This window comes from Caretta caretta, chromosome 10 (assembly GCF_965140235.1).
Source record: "Caretta caretta isolate rCarCar2 chromosome 10, rCarCar1.hap1, whole genome shotgun sequence".
NCBI lineage: Eukaryota > Metazoa > Chordata > Testudines > Cheloniidae > Caretta > Caretta caretta.
The window spans coordinates 23,672,086-23,695,560 of NC_134215.1; the positions used below are offsets into that span (position 1 = coordinate 23,672,086).

Sequence of the window (23,475 nt, forward strand, 5' to 3'; positions counted from 1 at the left end):
AAAAGAGGACCTGGCAGCATCCGGTCAGATGTACTGACTGGACACCAATTGTCCAGTTACTGTGGGCACAGGGGAGGTGCTGGGTCATCAACTCGCACCAGCCCCTGTTCAGCAGGGGGTAACTACTACCTGCAAGCAAACAGGCTCTGTCCCAGCCTGCAGTTCCTGTCCCAGCCCCAGAGCAGAGGGAGCCCAGTGAGCTATTGGTGTGGGGAGACAGAAGCAGGGGGAAGATACCGCTCAAGGGAAGAGGCAGAGCAGAGGGGTCCAGTTTTTTCAGAAATTAGAAAGTTGCCAACCCTAATTAATGATCTTATCTTTTTATAGTCACCAACATGTGCTGCTATTTCCATTACAAACCCTGATTTCCAGAAATTAGTACTGTAGCAAAGCTGTCAAATACATTTTGACATAACTTCCAAGACAGGTCTGTTAGCTTTTATGTTATAAGGGTAATTGTTCGTTCCCAAGCTGTCCTCCGCAAACTATTTGTTTTTAAATCAACTCACCTGTGCAGTGCATAGGTAAGTCAAAATCACCTCATTAGTGGCATCAAAAGCTGCTGACAGCTCGAACTGTATCTGCATGGACCCTACCTGATCTTCATCCATCATTAGGTGATTGTACTTCTTGCATTGGTAGACTCTTTCAGTTCCATACCCAGCTCTGTAATCAGACTGGTAAGGATCAAGGTGGTTGAGGCAACAGTTGTCTTACTATAAACTTCTCTGTAATCTCAACCAAAAAAGGAAGACCCTCAGCATCAGATGTTGGTTTCCTGAGCAGAGGATGCACCAGAGCTTCTTAAAAAGAAGCTGGCACCCTACCCTCCCTAATAAAAGGTATTAATCTCCACCAGCAATGGATCCAGTACTTTCCTCACTGGCCTTCACTAGCCAAAAAGAACATGGATCCAAAGGGACGGTACTGGAATAGAGTACACACCACACCTATAGTTTGAAGATATTGATGGGACACAAGTCTGACTGCTTTTTTGATAAAGTAGGTGCAAACCTCTTAAAGACTTCAGTATTCAACACTGTATTGCTTTACCCTCACGTAGGCACCCTTACTCCATACCACTGGCTCATATTTGTAGCCAGGGTAATTGAGAACAATTTTCAGATTCTACCGAGTCTGATCTTTATATCCATGTGAAATGCTATTCAGTTGATCCAAGACTTCTATTAAAAACAATTCTAGGGAATTTTTGAATTTCAGTTTTGAAATATATATTTAAAATAGCACACTGGACCCAGAGAGTACTTGTGATGCAATTATTCCACCAGCATTTCAACTGATCATCATTTTGCCACACATTAGTACCTGGGAAATGCAAGTCTTTGAAGACATTTCAAATACCAAGAGACACAAAACTTTGAACTGAGATCCTGTCTCTAAGTCTCAAGATGAAACTTTCCTCTTCTCTTTAGCTTATAACTGCTTCTCATTATAGTATGTTAAGATATATCCTTTGTGTGTTTGTAGGACCTAAAAATATTTTTATGGTAAATCTAAACACAATGCAAATCTATGGAGCCAATATTAGCACTCCAACATGTACTGTGGAACGCTGCAGCATACAGTAAGAAATGAGGAAGAGAAATCTGTTGGGACTTACTAGAATTGAGAATTCAAAGTAAAATTTAACACTCTAAGAGGAAGAAAATAGTAAGTAAAGCCTGTTCTTCACTCCCAACTCTTCTACAATGTCCCCTGCAGATACACAGACGCCGCCTTCTGGCCACAGATTTCCTAATAATAAGCTGCTTCTGCATCAAACCCATTTACGGCATACAGTAATTACTTGAGAAAAGAAAAACCCAGTTCCTGAGCAATGTTTTAATTGATAAATAGGAAGAAATATATCATCGCTAATTCTTACCGACAAATTGCACTCAGTGGTGATACTGGTACTCAGCTACCTAGAAATAGCCCTGGAGAATAACCCCTAAACCGGTAGGCAACTAACTTTGGGACCCAACCTGAGTCATCCCAGTGAGTATCATCACAGGTTAACAGAGAAGAGAACACTAAACTGTCCTGCCCAACCCTATCCCCAATACATCAGGAATCTTTCAATACCTCTCACTGGCTTTAGCCTGTCACCACCCTACATGAACATAGCTACACCTACACCCTGTTGTCTGTCTGTTTTATTGGAACCATGCTGGATACCTGATACATTCCCTTCACTGGAGGCCTCTTGTCCAGCTTCCCCAACCGACTATATTCCTTCCTGCTGACAGGTTTTCCATTGAAAACTCCACACCACAGGTTTCCCCCATGAGCTTAATGAAACCGTTACTTCCCTATAAATACTTCCTAGAGTCTATAGATGAACTCTCCACAAATTTAGTTTCCCTAACTTGAAGTTTTCCTCTTTTCCACTGAAACCCCTTAGCCCCAAAAGCTCAGTTCACTCTCCTACAAGCAAACTTCTATCAGCAAGCACAGAAAGACTTAACAACTGCCCTACTTAGCTCATGTGATTAGCTATGACATGACTTCCAGTTTATATGCAGCCAGTTCACTTATCTTGAGCAGTAGGAAGTGGCAGCCAAAAAAAAGCACTGACAAAACCTGCACAAAGTAACAATAAAAGCGAACCCAAGCTTGTAGGAAATCCACAAACCCGTCAACGTTGAAACAAACATTCCAAAACACTCAAACATCAGATATAGGTGCCTTTGCATAATAGCTGTGAACTAGAATAAGTGTAATTTCTGCAGACAGACAGACCCCACCCTCTGGCCACAGGTTTCCTAGTAATAAACTGCTTCTGTATGAAACCCATTTACGGCATACAAGTAATGCACACTAAGACATCCAGTATGCGACAAACAGAAGGCCACAGATCTTTGCTAACATGAACAAGAGATTACTTTATCTGGAAGTGTTCACTCACAATACTATCATTCCACCCTGGAGTGTCTGTTTAAAAAGAAATCCAATATTAAGAGCAAAGTCGGACTACCCCCGTATCTGTGCCGAATAGCCACGGACAATAAAGATCAGCCCATAACAACAAAGCTCCCCTGACACAACGAGGCATTAGGAAAGTTCATTTCTGTTAAAGCAAGCCTTAGTGACTCAGCTATTTCTAGAACCCTGAAACAGTTTTTTTTAAAGAAAATGTTTAATATACTGTAAGTACATTAAAGCAAGGGGAAGGGTAGAAGGTTCAGATACTTAGGCCTTGTCTACACTTGTGGCAGCATGTAGAGTACACATAGCTTCATGCCACAGCGAAAGGCTCTCATGGGGGGAAGCAGTGAGGAAAGGCTCCAGCAGTTCCTCCTTCCAGAGTCTTTCACTGCAGCATAGATATTGGAGGCACTGGTTGGGCATGTAAAGAGCCAAAGAGGATATATACCCTATGGTCTGGCATGTCTATACTCTACTCATTGAGCAGTGCTTCACCACCTACACACTGCTGTTTATACCTATGCTAACTGGGCATTCAGTGTCTGTACCCTACATGCCTCAATAAATGTAGACATAAGCTTAGAGGACATACTTCACTTTTGACATAGGAATTACAGTCTGTTTAGTCATGTACAGTCATGATTTGACTGCCTTTAGAAAAACTAAGCTACTCTTAAGTATGCAAATGCAAGCACATGCTGCAGGGAATTCAGAGATAAGTAACATAGGTGACTATATATTACATAGGAAGAAAGATTAAAAGATTACATTTAAATATCCATTAAAAAGGATTAATATATCCAGTTATTTTAAAACATTGCCTGGTCATTTCTACTATAGATCTCACATAAAGTATTATATTTTGATAATTATGTATATCTACTTGAAAGTTATGGCTGCTAGAGGTTTCAGTTCTCAGAATTTGCTGAACTCAATTCAATGACTGAAAGGGACCTGGGAATCAAAAAACTGAAGAGGATTACTTTCCTTGATTGAACAGGCTGATATATTTTTAGAAGTAAAAAACTATTGTGGAAGAACTTTGGAGTACATTACACACCTAATTATAAAACAGTTGATTTAAACATTCAGAGAATGAAATCACAGGGTTAATTTTTAAAACACTGTCATTTGTACCAAATAGCTTGAGTCCATATTGCATTTTCACTTACAATTATGCAATAGGAAAGCTATAGCTTGGCTTCATCCCCAAAAAGTGATAAGTCTACATAAAAACTGAAAGATACTATTAATGAAAAGAAGGAAACATTTAGGGTAATGGGGAAAAAAAATGAGCAGATGAAGTGCATCTTAACAGAAAGAAGAATCAGGCTGCAAAATAGCCTTCCACTGAATGCGGTGGAAGCTCATCAGTTCTCCAGAAGCAGACAAGTATTTTCTAACCAGATTTCTCCATCCTATTCTCTCCCTTTTAAAAAATATATTATATATATATAAAAAATGAAGACATACAAAAGTTAGTTGACCACTTACTGAACTTCTCTGGATATCTTGTTCAACTTTTGAGGAGAATACTGAAAGGTCCCCATTAAGAATAACCTCAGCCAGTGAGTTCACCAGAGGTGCATAATGTATAATCAGGAAAACCTATTAAGAGGGGGAGGAAGAAAAGAATGTTAGACATATATATATTTTAGAAACTGAAGGCATTTCCCCCACCTAATGAAATCGTTAAATTTCTTTACGTTACATAATGTCTAATAAAAAACCCAGACTGGGATATACTTGAGCTGTAATTAGTATTCAGGAGGAACAGAGACCACAATCCATTTCTACGTCAAATTAATGTGCCTTTCCCTGAATTCCAAGCCTGATTGATAGTCTACTTGGCCAGTGTTCACTAGTTCCTTTTATCCTCTTCCAGCTAAGCACTATTTATTCCTCTTCCAGCTAAGCACTATTTATTCCTCCCCATTTGTTTCAAGAAACATGAAGATTCTATAGCATTCATCTACAGTCAACCAATTTCATAGAAATCTTGTTATTGGGGAAAGCCAGGACAGCTAAGTGATTCTGGTACATTATATTCACAGGCCTTGTGGTACGGGAACACCTAGCAATACTCCATGCATAAGATTTTACAAAATGTGCTTGATGGAGAAAGTAGTGGCTGAAGCTCTATGGCCTGTGTTTATGATCTAATTTGACATCCTGCAAAACAGTCCCTTCTGGCCCGAAGATCTAAGACTTTTCAACAGTGTAAGAACATTTTTCTTAATAGTTGTTTTTCAGTGAGAGGTATCTGACAAGTCTCAATGTCAAGAGTCAACAGAGTAACGCTGTTGCAAAAAAAAAAAAAAAAAAAAGACACCGCGAACACCATTCTGGGATATATTAGCAGGAGCATTGTAAGCAAGACACGAGAAGTAATTCTTCTGCTCTACTCTGTGCTGATTAGGCCTCAACTGGAGTATTGTGTCCAGTTCTGGGTGCCACATTTCAGGAAGGATGTGGACAAACTGGAGAGAGTCTAGAGAAGACAACAAAAATTATTTCTAGAAAACATGACCTATGAGGGAAGATTGAAAAAAATTGGGTTTGTTTAGTCTGGAAGAGAGAAGACAGAGGGGACATAACACTTTTCAAGTACATAAAAGGTTGTTACAAGGAGGAGGGAGAAAATGTTTCTCTTAACCTCTGAGGATAGGATAGGACAGGACAAGAAGGAATGGGCTTATATTGCAGCAAGGGAGGTTTAGGTTGGACATTAGGCAAAACTTATAAATTGCCTAGGAAGGTGGTAGAGTCTCATCATTGGAGATTTTTAAGAGCAGGTTAGACAAACACCTGTCAGGAATGGTCTAGTTTTATGATTCTATAGAACGTAGGAATAAGCTCAATGTAACGTAGGAATAAGGCTCCAATGTTTACAACATTTAAGCACTTAGAAAGTATTATGATAGGTGCTACAGAAAAACCCTAAAATAAATTCCTAGTTGTTCTAGGTGAAAGAGACAAAAACAGTTTCAGAGTCACTAAACCAGCACCCTGGGTTCACTGTTTGACCACATCTGCTTACAGAACATGCTATTATCCAGACTTCCAATGGCAAGGGGGAACCTTTGACTTCCTATTTGGCAGCGATGCACTAGAACCCATATAAATCCCCTTCAGAATTTCAACAACAATATGTTCTCAAAGATTAACTTTGAGCTACGCTTTAGAAGTAACTCAGGAACATAAGGTAGTGGCCTGCCTGCTCACAGGAATGCCCTGGCATAAAGTACATTACACCTGCACTTCGGGAACAGCAGTGGCTTCCCATCTGCTGCTGGATGCAATTCAAGTTGTTGGTTCTAATTTAGAAAGCCGTTCATTATATGGAGTATCTGGTATGCTAGTGTCCATCTCTGTGTATGCAACACTGATGGCAGAAATCACTAAAGTGGTTTTCTTAACAGTTACTTAATGTGCACTCTTCAAAACAAGATTATTTCAGTGAGGAACCTGGCTGTCCAACTTCCACCTTGTCAGAGTTGATATTTATTGACCTATAGAGATCTATTTCAGGAATCTTTCATCAAGCCTTTGCTTCACTACAGACCATCAAGATATTAATTAACAACTTAATGTTGACTGAGGAGGTATAGGTTGGGAAGCAGTTTTCTCATATGCGAGTAGTTACTATAATCCTGTTTTTGTATTGGTAGATGCTATCACAATGACAGCATAAAACAAACAGGGATTGCATTTTACAATTTATACTCAACTTTATGGACCAAGTTGTAGCACAAGACAGACCATACTAATGATATGCAATATAGTAGAACCATAAAGGAAGAGTTTTGCTGCATTAGCTACTCAGCATCTTGATACCAACATGGAAATCTACTGCTCAATGTTATGAATAATGTTCTGCCCCTAGATACACACATTTGATTCTCAGGTGATTTAGAAGAAATCCCGCCCGTCGGCAAAGGTAGCGTCTAGACTAAAGCGCTGCAGTGGAATAGCTATGCCAATGTAGCATGTTAAGTGTATACAAGCCCTGGGTATGATGAAATAGGCCTAATGAGCTGCTGAGCAAAACAGGGTGACATTTTTTGGATAAAAAATTCATTCCCGGAGAAATACAGTTTCAGTCAACCCCAAACTATTGCGAATTTGACACAAAAATTGTTTTGGCTAGATTCACAAGAGGACTTAGATGCCATTCACAAAATGGCTAGGGGACCCATTGCCTCCTTTATTACCTTCAGCCAAGTAGTTAAAGTGGTTACCTGGAATGTGAGACACCCAAGTTAAATCCCTCCCCCTCACCTGAGACAGAGCAGGGGCATGAATTTGGGTCTCCCATCTTCCACGCGAGTGCCCTAATCACTGAGCTAGAGTCATTCTCAGTTCATACACCCTATCTCTGGCCAATTACTATTCAAGACATTTAGTTCACCCCAAAACAAAATTTGTCAAACTTCACTTGGCTGTTTTTTGTTGTTTTTGTGTTTTTAAAACACTTTTCAGAATAGTTAGTGAACTGAAAAATTATTGACTCTCTCTAATGCGGAGTACTTCAATACTCCCATTTACATAAGGTAAATTAGAGGGCTCAAATCATCTCATAAGAGGCATTAAGTGACTTTAAAAGACTGATTCCCTTAGTTTCAAGGGATTGCTACTGTAAGGTTTCATTTCTGAAGTCACTAAACCTAATTCAAACTGAAAATGATGTGGGAAACAGAAACTTAGCAGCATTGCAGTGTTTCTTTCTCTGAGGCAACAAAACAGTTGGAAACTGGTTTTTACAATGTCTACAAATTGTCATCAAGAAATCAACCTGGGAGTATACTCCCACTTATAAAAAGGCTGATCTAAAAATAAGTCATTTTAAAATATTGTCACTTCTAGCAGAAATCTCAAGTCAATACAATATATTTTCACCTAAATGTATATATTAATTTAAGAATGTAAATGTATTGAGCATGTAGGTAAGCTAATATTTAGCTGACAGAATAAGCTTTTTCAACCGCTAGGGCAAACAGCAATAATCTGAAGAACAAAAGATAAGCATCTGGCATTTTCAAGAGCTTTTATTTAACTATGTATTTCACCACTCACTTAAAAAATTCCCAATTTAAAAGAAGTTTATGGTGGCACTCTGATCTATTGTAAAATTACCTAAGAGGTGTACAATCCATAATGGCATTTTCAATTGTCAGAAGTTATAGCATCTGCTTAGTATTCAGACACTCAATTTTTATTTTTGTAAATACAAGGATGCTGATCACACTTCACGAGACATAAAACAAAGGCACTGACTACCTGAAATTAAAGATCCCACAACATTTTGCACAAGAGTAAGATTCAAAACCCTGATTTCTATATGTCCTAGTCAAATTGAAATTTGCAATGCTGTATTCTGCCTGGAGCTGCAGTTGAATACTGTATTCTTCACTTCAGTCCTGACTAGTTGTACAATGCTGTTATGCAATGTTTAATAGCTGCTGCATCCCATTCAAGAGGTAGCTGCATTAGACTGGTGAGTTAAGGGATTGTTACAAACATTTCAAAATATCCACCTTTTACTGGGTTCCAAAGTTTTAATTAGATAATGTTTGTAAAGTATTCCAAGAACCTCCAAGGAAAGGTACTAGTAAGTAAAGATGGCAGTTGGCCTACGTGATGACCAGTGAGCGATTTAAAAAAAATATACAAGTGTCCCTTAAAAAGGTACACACTGCACCTCAAAACTGAGCACAATTCTCTCCAGATGTGTAGCTGAAAAATAGCCCCCTGAAACACACATTTTATAATGAAGTTACTGAGACCATTACAAACACCACATTGAAACATGACATACTTGTGAGAGAAGATAGAGAGAAACTTGGAGACTTATTTTCGGACGCTCCCCACCCTGTGGAAGAAAAGAAAAGAATGCTCAGTTAATTAATTACACCATTAAATAGAACAAAGGCGAACATTTTTAAACACAGAAGAAAAAGAAGTATAAACACTTGATTTATTCATGTGCACTACCTCCCCCACTTCCCACAATGCCACTAAGTTCCAACGAATATGCTGACGTTTTCCAGTGACTTTCCATTTCTTTGGAAAAGGGATTTCAGAAGAATGCATTTTTCATTTGCTGCACACTTGAAAATATGGCTGCCAAAGTTTCCTGTAATATTTATTTTTACCAGATGCTTAAGTGAGAAGTATGTATTTATCCCTCCAACATATCCTTACCAGATGGTACTTCTGAAATGACAAATTCATAAAAGGAGACTCTTACAATTTGTTATTCCACAAAATCAAATTAAGACCGATATAAGTTTTACTAAAGTTATTGACATTCGTTGTTGGATTCAAGTAGGTCATTCTGGCTTCACGGGCATTTTCTCTCCATAATCAGAGCACAATAAATGCTTATAGAATGACAATACTTTAAAATCTCCATTAAAATTAGAATAATATGGTTTGTGAAAGAACCACTACCACCACAGAAAAGAGAACTATTTACAATATTTACCATCTTGTCTGAAACATGTTTTAAGCCACTAGAGATATTTGCATATTTTTGCATTTGTAAAGACATGGAAGGAAACATGGCTGAAGCACAAGACTGGAAATCATAAAATCTGATCTATACCTACCTCTACCACTAATTCACTGTATAAAATGAAGATAATTACTTAACCCAGAAGGGGATATGACAGGTTAAATTAATTAACATATGAAAAACACTAAGATCTTTGATGGCAGGCTCCATACAAATGCAAAGTACGATAAACCTTCAGAGCAACTGATGTCACACAATTATAACAAGGATAAAAAATACAAGAGGATCACAAGACACATGCAATTACCACAGAGACGGGCACTGTGTAAGAACCTGGACTAGATGGAATTTAAGCAAAATTTTCATCTGTTCCATACAGTAGATAGCAAGTCTGATTCTGCTCCTTTTATGGAGCCACAGATGATACTTAAATTAGTCACATGTTTAAAAAAAAAAAACACTGAAATTCGAAAAAGCAGACTAGAGGCCAGATGCATGGATTTGAGAATTTTATATTTAAGTAACAGAGATCCTGTTTTCAATCTTAAAGGTTGCTTTTTAAAAAAGTATCTTTTGGATACAGTTATACTGGCCTTTTAAAACATATTTCTGAGAAATTCAGGCCAAGACCTAAACTTACTGCTCCTGTCCCCTTCACTACTGCTAACATTAAATGCTACGCAAATGGTTAACAACTACAATGGACTCTAAATGTTTAACTACATGGGCCAATGTACGTGAGTCTTTAGCTGGGTTTATATATCACACACATACACCTAAAACAGCATCTCCCGGGCAGTCATCTTTTAATTTAAGAAAAACAAAGACCTGAATTTTTAAACTGTGTTTCTTGTAAAGTACTTAAATGTAGAGGATAATTCTACTTATGGGATACACTTATTGCACAAATTACTGTAAATACTGAGTGGAAATCATTAATTATTAAGACTTAACTAATCACCAAATCATGCAAGCTATTCCTTACCTTATCTTGATTTACTAATGAATACACATAGAGAGGCAGAAATAGCCTATTAAGTAGGTGGTCTGTGAGCACATCATTTAAGAATTCACAGTTAATGATAAGGATATCATTAAGATAATGCAAATGATCCAAATGTTCTGCTACCAAATCACTCAGTTTGCCTCTATTTCTGTGCCTGAAAGAGACAAAGATTTAGACATAGCTAAGGTAGAAAAAACATTCAGAACTCAGTGAGATAATGTATCTGCATCTTTTTTCTGTCTGATTCCATGCAGACAGACAGAGTGACTAATGCAGACATCCAATTTACCTCATGTAACCTTTGAGATTTTACAATCAAAATGAAGCAATTGAAGGAGAGTGTTGTCATATTAATTTCATAATGCAACAGCCCCAGTGATGAGTACAAGATTTCGGTTTTCTGGGAGTAGCATAAAAATCTCAGCTACCACTTTGTATGTGCCTTTTCAGAAGCCAGTCATGAAAGGAAATATTACAATTGTGTTTTCTATTACAAAAGACTATTTAAACATTTTTATCTTAAAGCCAGTAAAATTACTTATATTTCTTCTGTACTGTTCTAACCCAAGTAACGCTTTAAAAAACTGCTCCATACATACTCAAAGAGAAAATCCAATGTGGTGATCATGAGCAACAGCAGGAATTTTGTAGTTGACAAAATAAGAGGTTCTATACAAGCTACCATCTGCCAGTTATATTGATGGCAATGGTGTTTAGTTAATTAACTTGGAAAGACTATTTTTCTAATCATACTTTTCAGAAAACTATCCTAATGTACAGCTTTCTGAATGTGTACAGATATCTAAAGATGCTTTTAGTCTTCTTATGCAAACACTATGTATCTTCTGCATAACAATTTAGTTCATTAATAAAGTCTACATACTTCAAACCAACTGGGATGAGGAGTAACGTGTCTCCAACAAATCATTTATTTACAGGAATGTTAAAATTGATAAATGACTTGAAAATATCCTCCTGCAATGATTTCTAACATGATCTTGTAAGAATTACAGACTTTAGGCTGCTTGCTGGTAGGATCATTTCTTGAGAAATGAACTTAAAAGGTTTTCAATGCATCTCGCAAAAAGAAATAGTTGTAAGAAGCTTACTCTTCATCAGTCTGCACACAGTTATCCAGTTCTATCACATGGCTCCCAATAAACCAAACAAGGTTGGAGAAGTAAGGGACAGCAGTTTTATCTCGAATATAGTGCAACATAGGCTGGTTGTCCACTGAAGAGAAATTAAATAAGAAAGTAAGTTTCCAAAAGATCAATGTAAAAAAAAAAAAAAAAGATACAATCAACTTACCATTCTGAATTTTGATTACAAGCTATTTTTTTTAAACTCACACACACACCTGTATGGGTTTATCTTATCCATGAAACAGATGTCATATGAAACTTTAATAGACAACTCTTGAAAGGCTAAATGAGCCTCTTAAAATACTAAGGTTATTTTTACATTGGTCTCAGGATAGTAAATAAATCTACAGTCTGAAAAGACAAAGTAAGAATAAAGCAATAATATTGAAAGCCAAACTTGTTACTAGACTTACATGACACTGCATTAAGGAACACAGGAATCATCAGTGAAGGAAAGGCAAAAAAAAAAACCAAAAAAAAAAAAAAAAAAACAGACAACAGGATTAGGAACTGGGATAGTGAGACATCCTCCAAAAGGATTAAAAGAGCTAAAGCAGGAAGCATCTAAACTAAAAGATACAGGTTAGAACGTGTTAGATCAGAACATTTACAAATGGATAGGCAGAATGTTTGATAGTTGTGTTTTTCAAATTCAACTGCCGGAGCTCTTCAACATTCAACTTAAACTCTAGGCAAGAGCATCATAAAACTTTCCTTTTTATTTAGTAAATGTACACAGTATGAAGTGCATCATACTTTGCTGTTTCTGTAACAACAGTCTCACACTCAGAGGTTGGGTGTTAGAAGTAGAGAAAACCTGGCCTGGATCTTGCTTGCTAAACACCAGAAAGTGCCACATTTTGTACTCCTTGTCCAGATACCAACACAGCTGTAAAGCATCTAAAGCAAAAAAGCCTTCAAGGTTATCATATAAATGTTGACACTTAGCATCCACATTGCTTCACAGTTTTCTTATTCAATACAGATCAAACAAGCAGCTTTTAAAACATGGAGTAGAATTTTCTCCAGCTTTTATGTTTTGTAATCAATAATTACAGTTACTTTAATGTCACATTTGCCATTTTACTTCCTCCATTAGCTTGTCTACATCCAGTAACAAGCACATTCTAATGATCAATTAAACTCTATACCTTTCTTATATACTGGTGAGAGCTAAAACTAATCCAATCATTTTATTATTATAGCTATATACTTTACAGCTTAAACAGTAAGTTGTTCAAAGAGAAGTCTGTAAGAAAAAAGTGTCACTGAGTTAAAAAGCATTGTTGTGTTACTTTGTACATAAAAGTTCAAAAATTATTTTCTAGTGACTAGTCATTTTTCAGTCCATGCATCATTACAACATCCACTGATTTATAGCAAATTTTGTAAGGCAGTTTTATATTGGTCTTGACAGTCTATTTCCCAATTAATATTAAATTCCTCTTTTAAATTTGTAATGTAAAAAGCAGTGTAAATATTGAAATACATATTTAGTTAAAGGCAACTGCAGGCTAAAAACCGCTATATGAATGCACATCACCATGCAGAGTACTCCAGAGTCTAGGATTACATTCCTGCCTCCAGGCTATGCCAAAGAATTTATACAGAACTACACAAAACAAATTGTTTCAATAAAGTGCAAGTTATATATACTTGCTTGCACAAAGAACAACTTATCAATAGCTTTTCTCCACTGATGAGTGGACTACCAAATTCCAGAATTGCAGTTATAACAAAAAAAATTAAGGAACTATATATGTTGATTTCTGCCACAAATTACTGTTTCTCTTATTATAAACATTCAATATGTGGAAACTGATATCCTGAACAAGAAACTAATATTTTAAATGGCCAGATTAGGACCTCTAGTGGCAGTTGAGGTGAACTTCCTTGTGTATTTTATATTGTGTTGGCACCCTTTTCTTTATCAAGGACAATACACGGATGTTTACAAACACACTTTGGCTTTAGAGTGGTCTTCTTTAAAGATTAAGAAAAAGTCTATATTTAACACATGTATGTTTGTTAACACATGCATGTTAAGTAACATGCTTACAATTAATTCAACCTTGCATAGATCAGAAGCTATGCCTGGTTAATATGGATTGTTTGTAATTCTTAACATTTTACTTTAGCTACACAAAGTATTAGGTGTACTAGTCTGATACACTAAAAACTTACCTTTGTAGACATTTAAAGTTATAGTCCTGACAGCAATTCTGACCATGCTCTCTGGGTGGTTAAAAAATTTAATAGCCTCCGTATACAAGGCAAAATCATTTGTGTGCTGAAATAAAAATACAGCAGGCATTATGTACTATCCTGTCAAACATTCAATACTTTGTTAGGATTTTGCATGGAAAAAGTTACCCGACAAAGGTAACAAGGCGGGGGGGAGGGAGAAATCTAACCTATTGCATAGTTCTATAAAGGCATGCAGATGTAGTCAATCTTAATCCTTTTTAAAACAAAATCTGAGAGTTTCAAACACCTATTAGGTTTGCAGGTACATGAGTTTATTACAGGAAGCATATATTAACAAAAGTTTCATATATTTCACACAACATCATCTCTGTACTTTTTAAAACAGCTTTGATGCCCTCTTCTGGCAATAACTATTATGTGGAGAGAGAGAGAAAAATAAGACTAAGGTTGCATAAAAAAACAAAACAAAAAAAAAACCAACCACCTCCTAGACCTGCAACTGAACCAAAATAGGTGTGTGTGTTTGCTCATGCTGATCCCCACTGACTTCATATGGGATGTGTCTGCGTAGATTCAAATGCTGAATTAGGGCTTTAAGATAACAGGTTTACAGTTGAATAAAGTACTGTAGTAAATAGACAAAACTCTAGGTTCTGTGACAGGTTTCAGAGTAGCAGCCGTGTGAGTCTGTATCCGCAAAAAGAAAAGGAGGACTTGTGGCACCTTAGAGGCTAACAAATTTAGTCGAGCATAAGCTTTCGTGAGCTACAGCTCACTTCACTGGATGCATCCGATGAAGTTGAAGTGAGCTGTAGCTCACGAAAGCTTATGCTCAACTAAATGTGTTAGCCTCTAAGGTGACACAAGTCCTCCTTTTCTTTTTAGGTTCTATGAGTAATCACTACATTTGAAACATCAGAATTCTGAACTAACTTAAGTTTGAAGTTATGTTGCACTTTATGTTGCAATCCCAAGTTCTGTGGGCATTTATAATTCAAATATAGCAGCTGACAGACCAAAACATCAATATTTACTAAGATCCATGAAGTAGTTTGTTTTAATATACACATGCAAAATGCCAATGACAAATTTCTGTAAATTTGGATACTCTTTTGCACTTAGATGATATTAAATTCTTTTTAATGGAGATCTCGCTATGCAATATTTTAAAAGCTTTTTAATTTTTTAAAGCAGTGATTTACAAAGTTAACTATTTCAGTTTGATGTTATTACAACAAAAAGGCAGAACACTGACCGAATCAGTAAGAACATTAGCTTCTGCCATCCATGTTGCAGTGTATTTATACTTGGGCAATGTCTACACTAGGGGCACCACAGCGGCACAGCAACAGCTCCAAAGCGAATGCTGCTGTAGCGTAGACTCAGGCTACAGTGATGGGACTCCACCTTCCCAAGCGATGGCAGCTACGTTGACTGAAACATTGGGGTCAGTCAGTCTAATCGTGCCTACACCAAAGGTTAGGCTGGTAGAGCTACAGCATTCAGGGGTGTGGATTTCCCGCCCCCCCACCCCCCGAGCACTGTACCTATGTTTAAAGTGTAGAGCAGACCTTCATTTCAGCGGTTGTAGTATTTAATCAAGAAAGCTGGTTGTGGGCTGGGATTAGATGAGGTTATCCTCTACTGTTAATCAGTTTTGGACTACCAAAGAAAATGCTTTGTGGACTTTGCTGAAAAACTACACATTAAATATTTAAAATCTCACCTTCACTATTTTTTTTTTAAAATGATACACACTAATAGCGTGCCAAGATATTATATGCTAATGGAGTTAACAGTGGGAATTTAGACTTTTTATTACAGAAGACAGACATTGCACTCTAATTATTGCCTGTGCAAACAGTATAAAGCTTTTAACATGTTAATAATTTAATTAAGACCAGTACGAAGAGTGGGAAATACACAAGACAGACATTTCATAGCACAAAAAGATTTCCCCACACACTTGCTACAACACACAAAACCTGATTGAGATTTTTACTCGGGCACATTGCTACTACAATATAAGTAATATTAAACTGCAAGACAATGGAGAAGGAGCAGTCCTCGAAAGAAGCTTGAGCTGAGATAGAGAAGTGCTAAGGCTCAGGGGTGAGACAAGTCTTTCTGGGATGCACCAAAGTTTTGGCCTTAAACTCATTTCACACACTAGTTAGTAAGGCTTTTTACTGTAAATTTTTCCAGCCACTTACCTCATTGTAAAAAAAGTGTACAGTGTGATTGTTGAGTTTCAGGGAAAGTGTTTTCAGAAATGAGATATAATATGCCATGATCTCCTCATCAGAAAAGTCAAATTTGTGGACAATGATAGAATTTACATAGTTATTAGAGAGCAAATAATCTGAAATATAAAACCATATCACAAATCACCACAAAGGAAAAATTATGGAATAGGTTATATACAGGCTTCATAGAATTTAATATTTCTTTAAAATTTTAATGGATAACATCAAGGTTTATTTTTGAAAAACGTTTATCATTTTCAATTTTCATAGTTGTGAAAACAGGTTATGAAATTTTTTTTGTTTTCATCGATTTAAATTTTCACACTTGCAGGAAATTATGGAGGATGGGGTGGGGAGGAATCAGACAATTTAATGATAGTAGACAGCTTAAAAAGTTAAGGTTTCATAACCGCTAAAACACAAATTGTCAACATTATGTTTCAAAACACATGAAGTAGATATCCTTAAATCAAACTAAGTTTTCAAGCAGCATTTTTCCTTATTTAGCCTCCATAAATTTTGATCACCATCAATGGAAATGGGTTTTGTTTTGGGGCTGTTGGGGGGGCGGGGAGGAAAGGGCACGCAGGGGTGTACAGTAAAATCAAGGTTTACTGACACTTAGCAATACAAATTTAATCCTTCGAAGCCTAATTTAATTTTTTCTTTATATATATATATAAAGTGCCTGACAATGAAAAGTGCTTCATAAGCACAACCTAGCAGTAATTAAGTCTCCATTTGACAACTAAATAACCCTATTTTTAGGTTGAACAATGCAAATGACTACTTCAATTAGCAGTAATATATAGAAGTAATGCTCATTAACTTCTTGCAAAAGGCTTGGCTCCCAAAGATAGGATTATAATGAGAACTGAATACACTTGTCTATATTATATTTCTTCTGTAAGCATGCTGTAGCTGGTGATCAAATCTTAGGCATTACAAATCAAGTATTTATTTTAAATAGCATTTTCCCCTCCATATTATTTACCCTCAAAAGCTTACGCATGGATGCTGTCCTGGCCAATTTTGTTTCTCTTATTTAGCAACAATTTATTTTTTCTCCCTTCATATGTTTCTAAAGGACCTTAAAATTAACATGGTGTTTTGTTTGGATGCCAACGCCTCTGATCACAGAACAGCTACAGCAAAAGGCTTTGCTAGCGGGTGTATGCTTCCACTGCTAGTTCTGCAACAGTTCAGTACATACATTTGAGACCCTAATTAACCAGTGATTTTCTATGGTTGTTGGTTTTTAAATTCCTCATTTGAGTAGAAGACTTATAATCTAGAACATACTCAATACAATGTTCACATTTTAAATAGCCCTTTAAAAAGACCACATATTAAATCTTTTCAAATTTTTTACTATTTGCTTTCAACAGTACAACCCAAAGGGTTTTTTACACTACTGGAAACTTATGAACAACCACTTTAGAGTGGAGTTGCATTGGAAATCCAATGCTGTTTAATTAAAACAAATTAATGATCTCACAGAGGTAGTTAGATGACTTGAGTCCTAAAAACATTCTTGTACATTAGCTTTTAGAGTTAATAAAATGAAAAGAGCAATTACATTGTGTGCTGAAGCTTTGATTTGTTTAATAATGAGAACAAACGTTTAATAAGAAATGTGTCCTTACAGAGTGATGTCTCGTGACTAATATTCTCAAAGAGGATGTTCAAGGTCTGCAGCAGCTGTACACATACATAACGACCAGATTTCTGACGCAGGATATTCAAAAAGAAAACAAACATGTTCTTCTCTAAGAAAAAGCTAGAAGATAATGTAAAAGCATTACTGATTCATTCATTATTTTTTTTAAAAAGGATGAACTGTTGGTTTGACTTGGAGGCTTATTTTTTATAAGTTTGACAACTTTCATATTGTATAGCTTTGTAATATTGCATCCATTTACTGACAAGAAGTGCCTCTCTGTCAAAAGTTAAACGAACCAGGATGTTTGAAGAGCATTCAAATTAATAAACAAAAGGGATAAAAATCTAAGGGCTAGTCAGACATGTAATGTCCAACTGAACAGAAAAGTAGGCTTCCTTACCCTACGAACTCATGAAAGCAGTTTTGTAGGAAAGGGTCTTTGAGTGGAAATATTTTACTGGAATTTCCTAGAACTTAAAAAAAAAATCCACTAAAAGTGTCAGCTTGTCTTCGACAGTATTTTGTCGTCATGTGGGAGGGGGGAGGGAAATCAGAAAGAAAGGTGTGTTATTACATTTAGAATGACCCTATAAACCTACTACTCTGTAGACCTTAAAAAGGTTACTACATCATATTTTCTTCCAAAGCTTACCATGGCATATGAACATCAAAATGGTACAATGAAGCAGCTTTGAATTGGTCAGAATTTTTTAAAATAAATGATTGTTTCCTCTAACATACCAATCCTCAGTAGGATGAGAGGTTATGTTACCTTTCTAGTAATACCAGTTATATGCACACACCCCTTTGTAAAGTTGTTTTAAGAGCATCTAAGTTGTCTAAGTGCCACCATCTCTGTATGCAATTCCTCTTCCCCCTCTACATTGAAGTGTGTTAGGAACTCTACCAAAAATAGTTTGCTCAAGTTTCAATTAAGAAACTTCCTTAAAGTAGCTGATGATTTGCACAGTAGGAAAGCTAACCTCTATGGACAGCTGAATTATAGCTAGCACACATTTGGTCGGAACCATAGTGCAAGCTTCACCATTCATCTCAATCTACAAATGCCAACCCCGCCCATATCAGCTGATCAACAATTTTGATTTAATTGTTTACATTTTGTTGTTGTTGCTGTTTTTTTAATAAACAGTGAAGCTGTAAAGCACTTACTCAAACACGGAGCTGTCATTCTGATCTCCCCATATAAGGATCTCAGTTATAGAACGAATAGTCTCCACTAACAGATTGCGGTTGTGATCTGTTACTGTGGTATTTTTGGTCAAAACATGATACATATACCTGAGAAGAGGAGAAAAGAGGAGAAAAATGTAATTGGTTACTATTGCTGTGTTTAACAATGTTGGGCGGTGATTTTCACAATCATTGTCAAATGTTCTCTACTAACCTATTCTTCCACAGTTATTACTATATCCCAGGAAAGAAACTTCATTTTTTTCCCCCTGATGTAATTGCTTCTGTTTACTTTAAAAATGACATTGGAGGTGGGGTAGAGCAATGAATACGTAACAGTAAGAGGCAAACTAACCTCCTAGAATGACAAGCACCATGTAAATAATAAAAAGGGTTATTAAAACAATGTGATTATGTTGACTATTTACCCTCTATATTTGTTTTTGTAATTTGCTGAGTTTCTTAAGTGAGTAGTTTACGGTTGGGTAAGAACAGCATGGGAAAAGGGAGAGAAGAGAAAGTGAAGTGGGTAAATATAGTTACAGGGTGTAAGGAGAGATTTAAATACCCCTGAGAGGTTAATTCTAGCAGGTTGCATGTAAAGTTAACTGAAATACATACTGCATCATTACAGCGATAGAATTGTTGCATGGAATGCATCTTTGTTTGAATTCTTAATTGTTGATGACAGTCAGGGATGCCTTGGCTCCACCTTGGGTGGAGCTGAGTTATTCAGCCTTCGACCATCTGTATTTAGACACTACTTCGAGAGGAGGTGGGTCCAAGGCTCAGTCTGAACCGAAGGGCTAAATTTTGGCTGAAAACTCCAAAATGTCTTAACCAGGACAGATAGGAAACAGCACGAGTGCCTGTACACAGCTGTAGTACTAATTTCATTTTACTTGGGTAAATACGTGGAAATAGAAGAAAAGCACAACATGTTATGTTAGGGAAATTATATTTAATAAGAGTTAAGCCACATTTACTTACAAGTCTAACAAAAATGTATGTATTTTCACACCCTTAAGAGTCCATAGTTCTGTTGACTGAACTTTTAAGTGTAGACCAGGCCCTAGCCCGGTCTCAAAGAGGACTAGAGCAAACTGCATTTATAAACTGTTAATGTGTATCAGCAGGGTCCACACAGACAGTAAGCCCTTAGAACACTAGTGCAAAGTAGAATCATACCCCAAGCTTGCCATGAACTAAAATGTTCATTTAGACAAGGAGACCCACATGTAATACTCCATCTCCCAGATGATCCTATCCTGACCCATCTACTTCCAACTATCTTGCAGGAAAACAGCATGTTTTATGCTGAGTCACCCTCACACTGTGAGCTGTGTCTACATTAGGAAATTTAACTACTGCTGAAAATGGGTGTGAATTTTAAATGATGCAGAACATTGTCTAACTACTAGTTTAGACCAGAACAAACTGTTCAGCACAGAGTCCAAAAGTTTCAAAATATGCCCAGCTCCAAAAGCCCTGCCAAACTACAACTGTCAAGTCATGATAAGAAAAGGAAAGTTTGAAAGTAGTTAATACATTTTGCAGATAATTGCTTCCACTGTAATGTACTTTCAACCTCAGTTCTTTTGTATATCATTTAAAATCAATTACACTGTATGTTATTAAGACAGAGCTTTACACGACTCAGTCTGTCCTCCCAGGTAAGTATTTGCAGAGAATCCAAATGAGGAAAACTGAAATTTAGTATGATCCAATGTTAAAATGTACATACTTACTCAGTTAACCATGTTTATTACAGTATGCCTAAGGATCATCCAAGAATGGATCCCATTACGCTAGGCACAGTAATGCCCCTAAACAGTCCCTGCCCCTAAAAGCTTACAGTCTAAATAGACAAGATCCAGGCAGAGTGGGAGAAGGGGTGTCACAAGCAGAGAGAACAGTGTGATGGTAGCAAATGTTAGCTCCCCTTGGGGGGTGGGGGGAGAGGGTTAGTTCAGAGGTAACTATCAACTGTGCAATATTTTGCATATATTCAGCCCGGTTTATCTGAATTAACTGTGAACCTGAACTATCACATGTATAGAGAAATGAATCCATGTAAGTGGCTGCATTTATTAGAAATGAACTAAATTACATTTCAGAAGACTGGAGAGGGTGGTGGGAGAGAGAATAAGTCCAATAATGCAATGCTGGTCAAAGTAAACAGTAGAAACAGTCGTAAGATATTACTCAACTTTGCCCCCAAGACACTGTACATTGCAAAGCATTTCTGAGCTGTTTCCCAAAGGGTTACCAAAAACAAAGTTTAGTACACAATGCGACAAATTGCAAAAACTAAATCTGAACACATTTTAACATGATGCCTTTGTGAATAGGGCTTTATATTCCTGGAAACTGATTACAGGTTTATCAGTTGTTTGGTGAATTTTACTGGAAAACTCATTGTTGCTTAATTTTATACTTGTTGTTTTGGTAACCTAAGTGATAAGGTGAGGGCTGGTCTACACTAGGAACCTACATTTGTATAGCTACTTCTTTAAGGGGTGTGAAAAATCCACACTCCTGAGAGACATAACTATATTGATCTAACCTCTCTAACCTTTTGCTGACCTCGCTACCACCTCAGGGAGGTGGATTACCCACACCAACAGTAGAACCCCTCCTGCGCTGCTGTAGTGGTTCAAGTGTAGACATAACATAAGTCTGCATGCATTTACTTAGGTTTCAGTGTCGCTGTTGTTGTAATTAACTCTCCTGGTCTGTGAAGGGGCAGGTGACTTTGTGGAAAGAAAACTGTGTTTCTAGGTCTCAAGGCCAAAATTTACACTTATGATTAGATATGCCCAAGAATAGGATCAAGCACTAATTAAATATTCCCTGACAAAAGCTATGCTAAAGCACAGTGTTATGTTTCATTAACTTAAAGGTGAAAAACACTGCAGGGATGTTGTGCAGATTAATTTTATACCATATAATATTACATACAAGAAAGCTACTTTAAAAAGAACATTATGGTTGCAACGTCAACCACTGAAAAGTTAGGAAATGCTGAATTAAAGTTGCCCATACAGCCTCAGTTCAGACACAGTGTGTGTATGCATTATGATATGGTCTTTAATTACATGATCACATATTGTTTTTACCACAGGCAGGACCCCAACCTCATTCAGTGCATCGGAGGAGTCGTGCTCAGGTAACGAATTAGGTATGAAGGACAAAAAGCTGATTCATATTAGTTTATGAATACTATTTGTGACCAGGTCATGTGAAATGTTTATGTATGTCTATACATCAGAATAAAGAAAAGGAGTACTTGTGGCACCTCGGAGACTAACAAATTTGTTTGCGTACTGTATGTACGGGTGGTTTAGTTTACTAGCAGGGATGTTACGAAGCAAGCAGGAAGGTAATACAATGGGTCCAGATAAACCACCACCGAGCACACAGTCAGGAAGTTAAGAAACAATACTAATTCCACATTCCAGCAAAAATTACACAACTGTTTTGCTAAGGCTGGAGGCTAAGATAAAAGGACACTAAACAGTTAAAAGGTCTTGCAAGAGAGGGAACAGTTGTCAGTGAGCCGTCTGGAAAGAACAGGCTGAGGAAAAGTGGAAAAATAGTCTGTGATTGTGTAATTAAAGCAGAGGTCCTCAAACTGTGGGATGTGCCCCCCAGGGGGTGTGGAGGAGCGTTTGGGGGGGTGCAGCTGGGACCCAGGCCAATCCCCATGGGAGTGCAGGGAGGGAGTGCCCCGCTGTGGCCCTGATGACGGCTCCCTTACCCTGTCCACATTGCCCCGCCTGGCCAGCCCCTTTAGCCTATCTGCATTCCCCATGCCTGGAGCCACAACCCTCCTCCCCCGACTCTGGCTTGGAGGGAGAGGGAAGCTGACAGGGTGAAGGAGGGGGAGGCACGAGGTAAAAAGTTTGAGGACCACTGAATTAAAGACTATCATATTGCTGATAGACAAGAGGGGCAAATTAAGGCTCCATGGGCAACCAAGTCACCCAAGCATATTCCAAGTTTTAACAGATCAAAAGAATAAAATTAATTCTCTTTCAGAAAGAAACAGTCTATTTTTATCGGGGAAGTTGGAGTATATTTTTAACTATTAATTCTATGTACTTCATTCAAAGGAGCATGGGCTTGTTTTCAAAAACAAGTTTTGAAAAACAAGAAGTCAAGAAACCCAGAAGAAAATTAACTAGTCAGACTGATTTTCTTCTTTCTACACTCTGGAAGAAACCCAACAGCACTGCTCTTTTTCCTCATGCCTGTGAACAAGGTGATTCATCTTTCATGTCAGGACAGTACCCAGAATTTGTTTTACAGATGGGTGCCTCTCTCTGTTGCTGGACACTGAGCTTGGAACTGAAATATACAATTCAGTAGCAAAAAATGAAGCAAAATCTGAAGCTCTGTCCCTTCACAATGTCATCGTTTTGGATTTCACAAGAAGATGGGAAAACTGAAAATAGTCAATCATTGGTAACACTTCTGTCTGTCTGCGCCACTCTAGAATCTCTTACCTCTTCCCACACCTAGGAGTGGCAAAGCAGCTTGCTCTTATCTACTAGACTGTTGGCACCACC

The 23,475-nt window shown here is 37.2% G+C and overlaps 1 protein-coding gene across 8 annotated transcripts in view; it reads right to left on the reverse strand.

Annotated features, from left to right (window-relative positions):
• Positions 1-23,475, reverse strand: part of CLEC16A (C-type lectin domain containing 16A) — a 191,175-nt gene that overhangs the window by 156,728 nt on the left and 10,972 nt on the right. For all 8 annotated transcript variants that reach the window (XM_075132775.1, XM_075132774.1, XM_048865586.2 and 5 more), the window contains exons 2-9: positions 18,884-19,012; positions 17,697-17,830; positions 16,018-16,166; positions 13,781-13,886; positions 11,561-11,684; positions 10,431-10,605; positions 8,747-8,800; positions 4,423-4,536 (exon numbers count right to left, since the gene is read on the reverse strand). In XM_075132775.1, the coding sequence (XP_074988876.1) occupies positions 4,423-4,536; positions 8,747-8,800; positions 10,431-10,605; positions 11,561-11,684; positions 13,781-13,886; positions 16,018-16,166; positions 17,697-17,830; positions 18,884-19,012 (985 nt within the window). The remainder of the gene's footprint in view (positions 1-4,422; positions 4,537-8,746; positions 8,801-10,430; positions 10,606-11,560; positions 11,685-13,780; positions 13,887-16,017; positions 16,167-17,696; positions 17,831-18,883; positions 19,013-23,475) is intronic.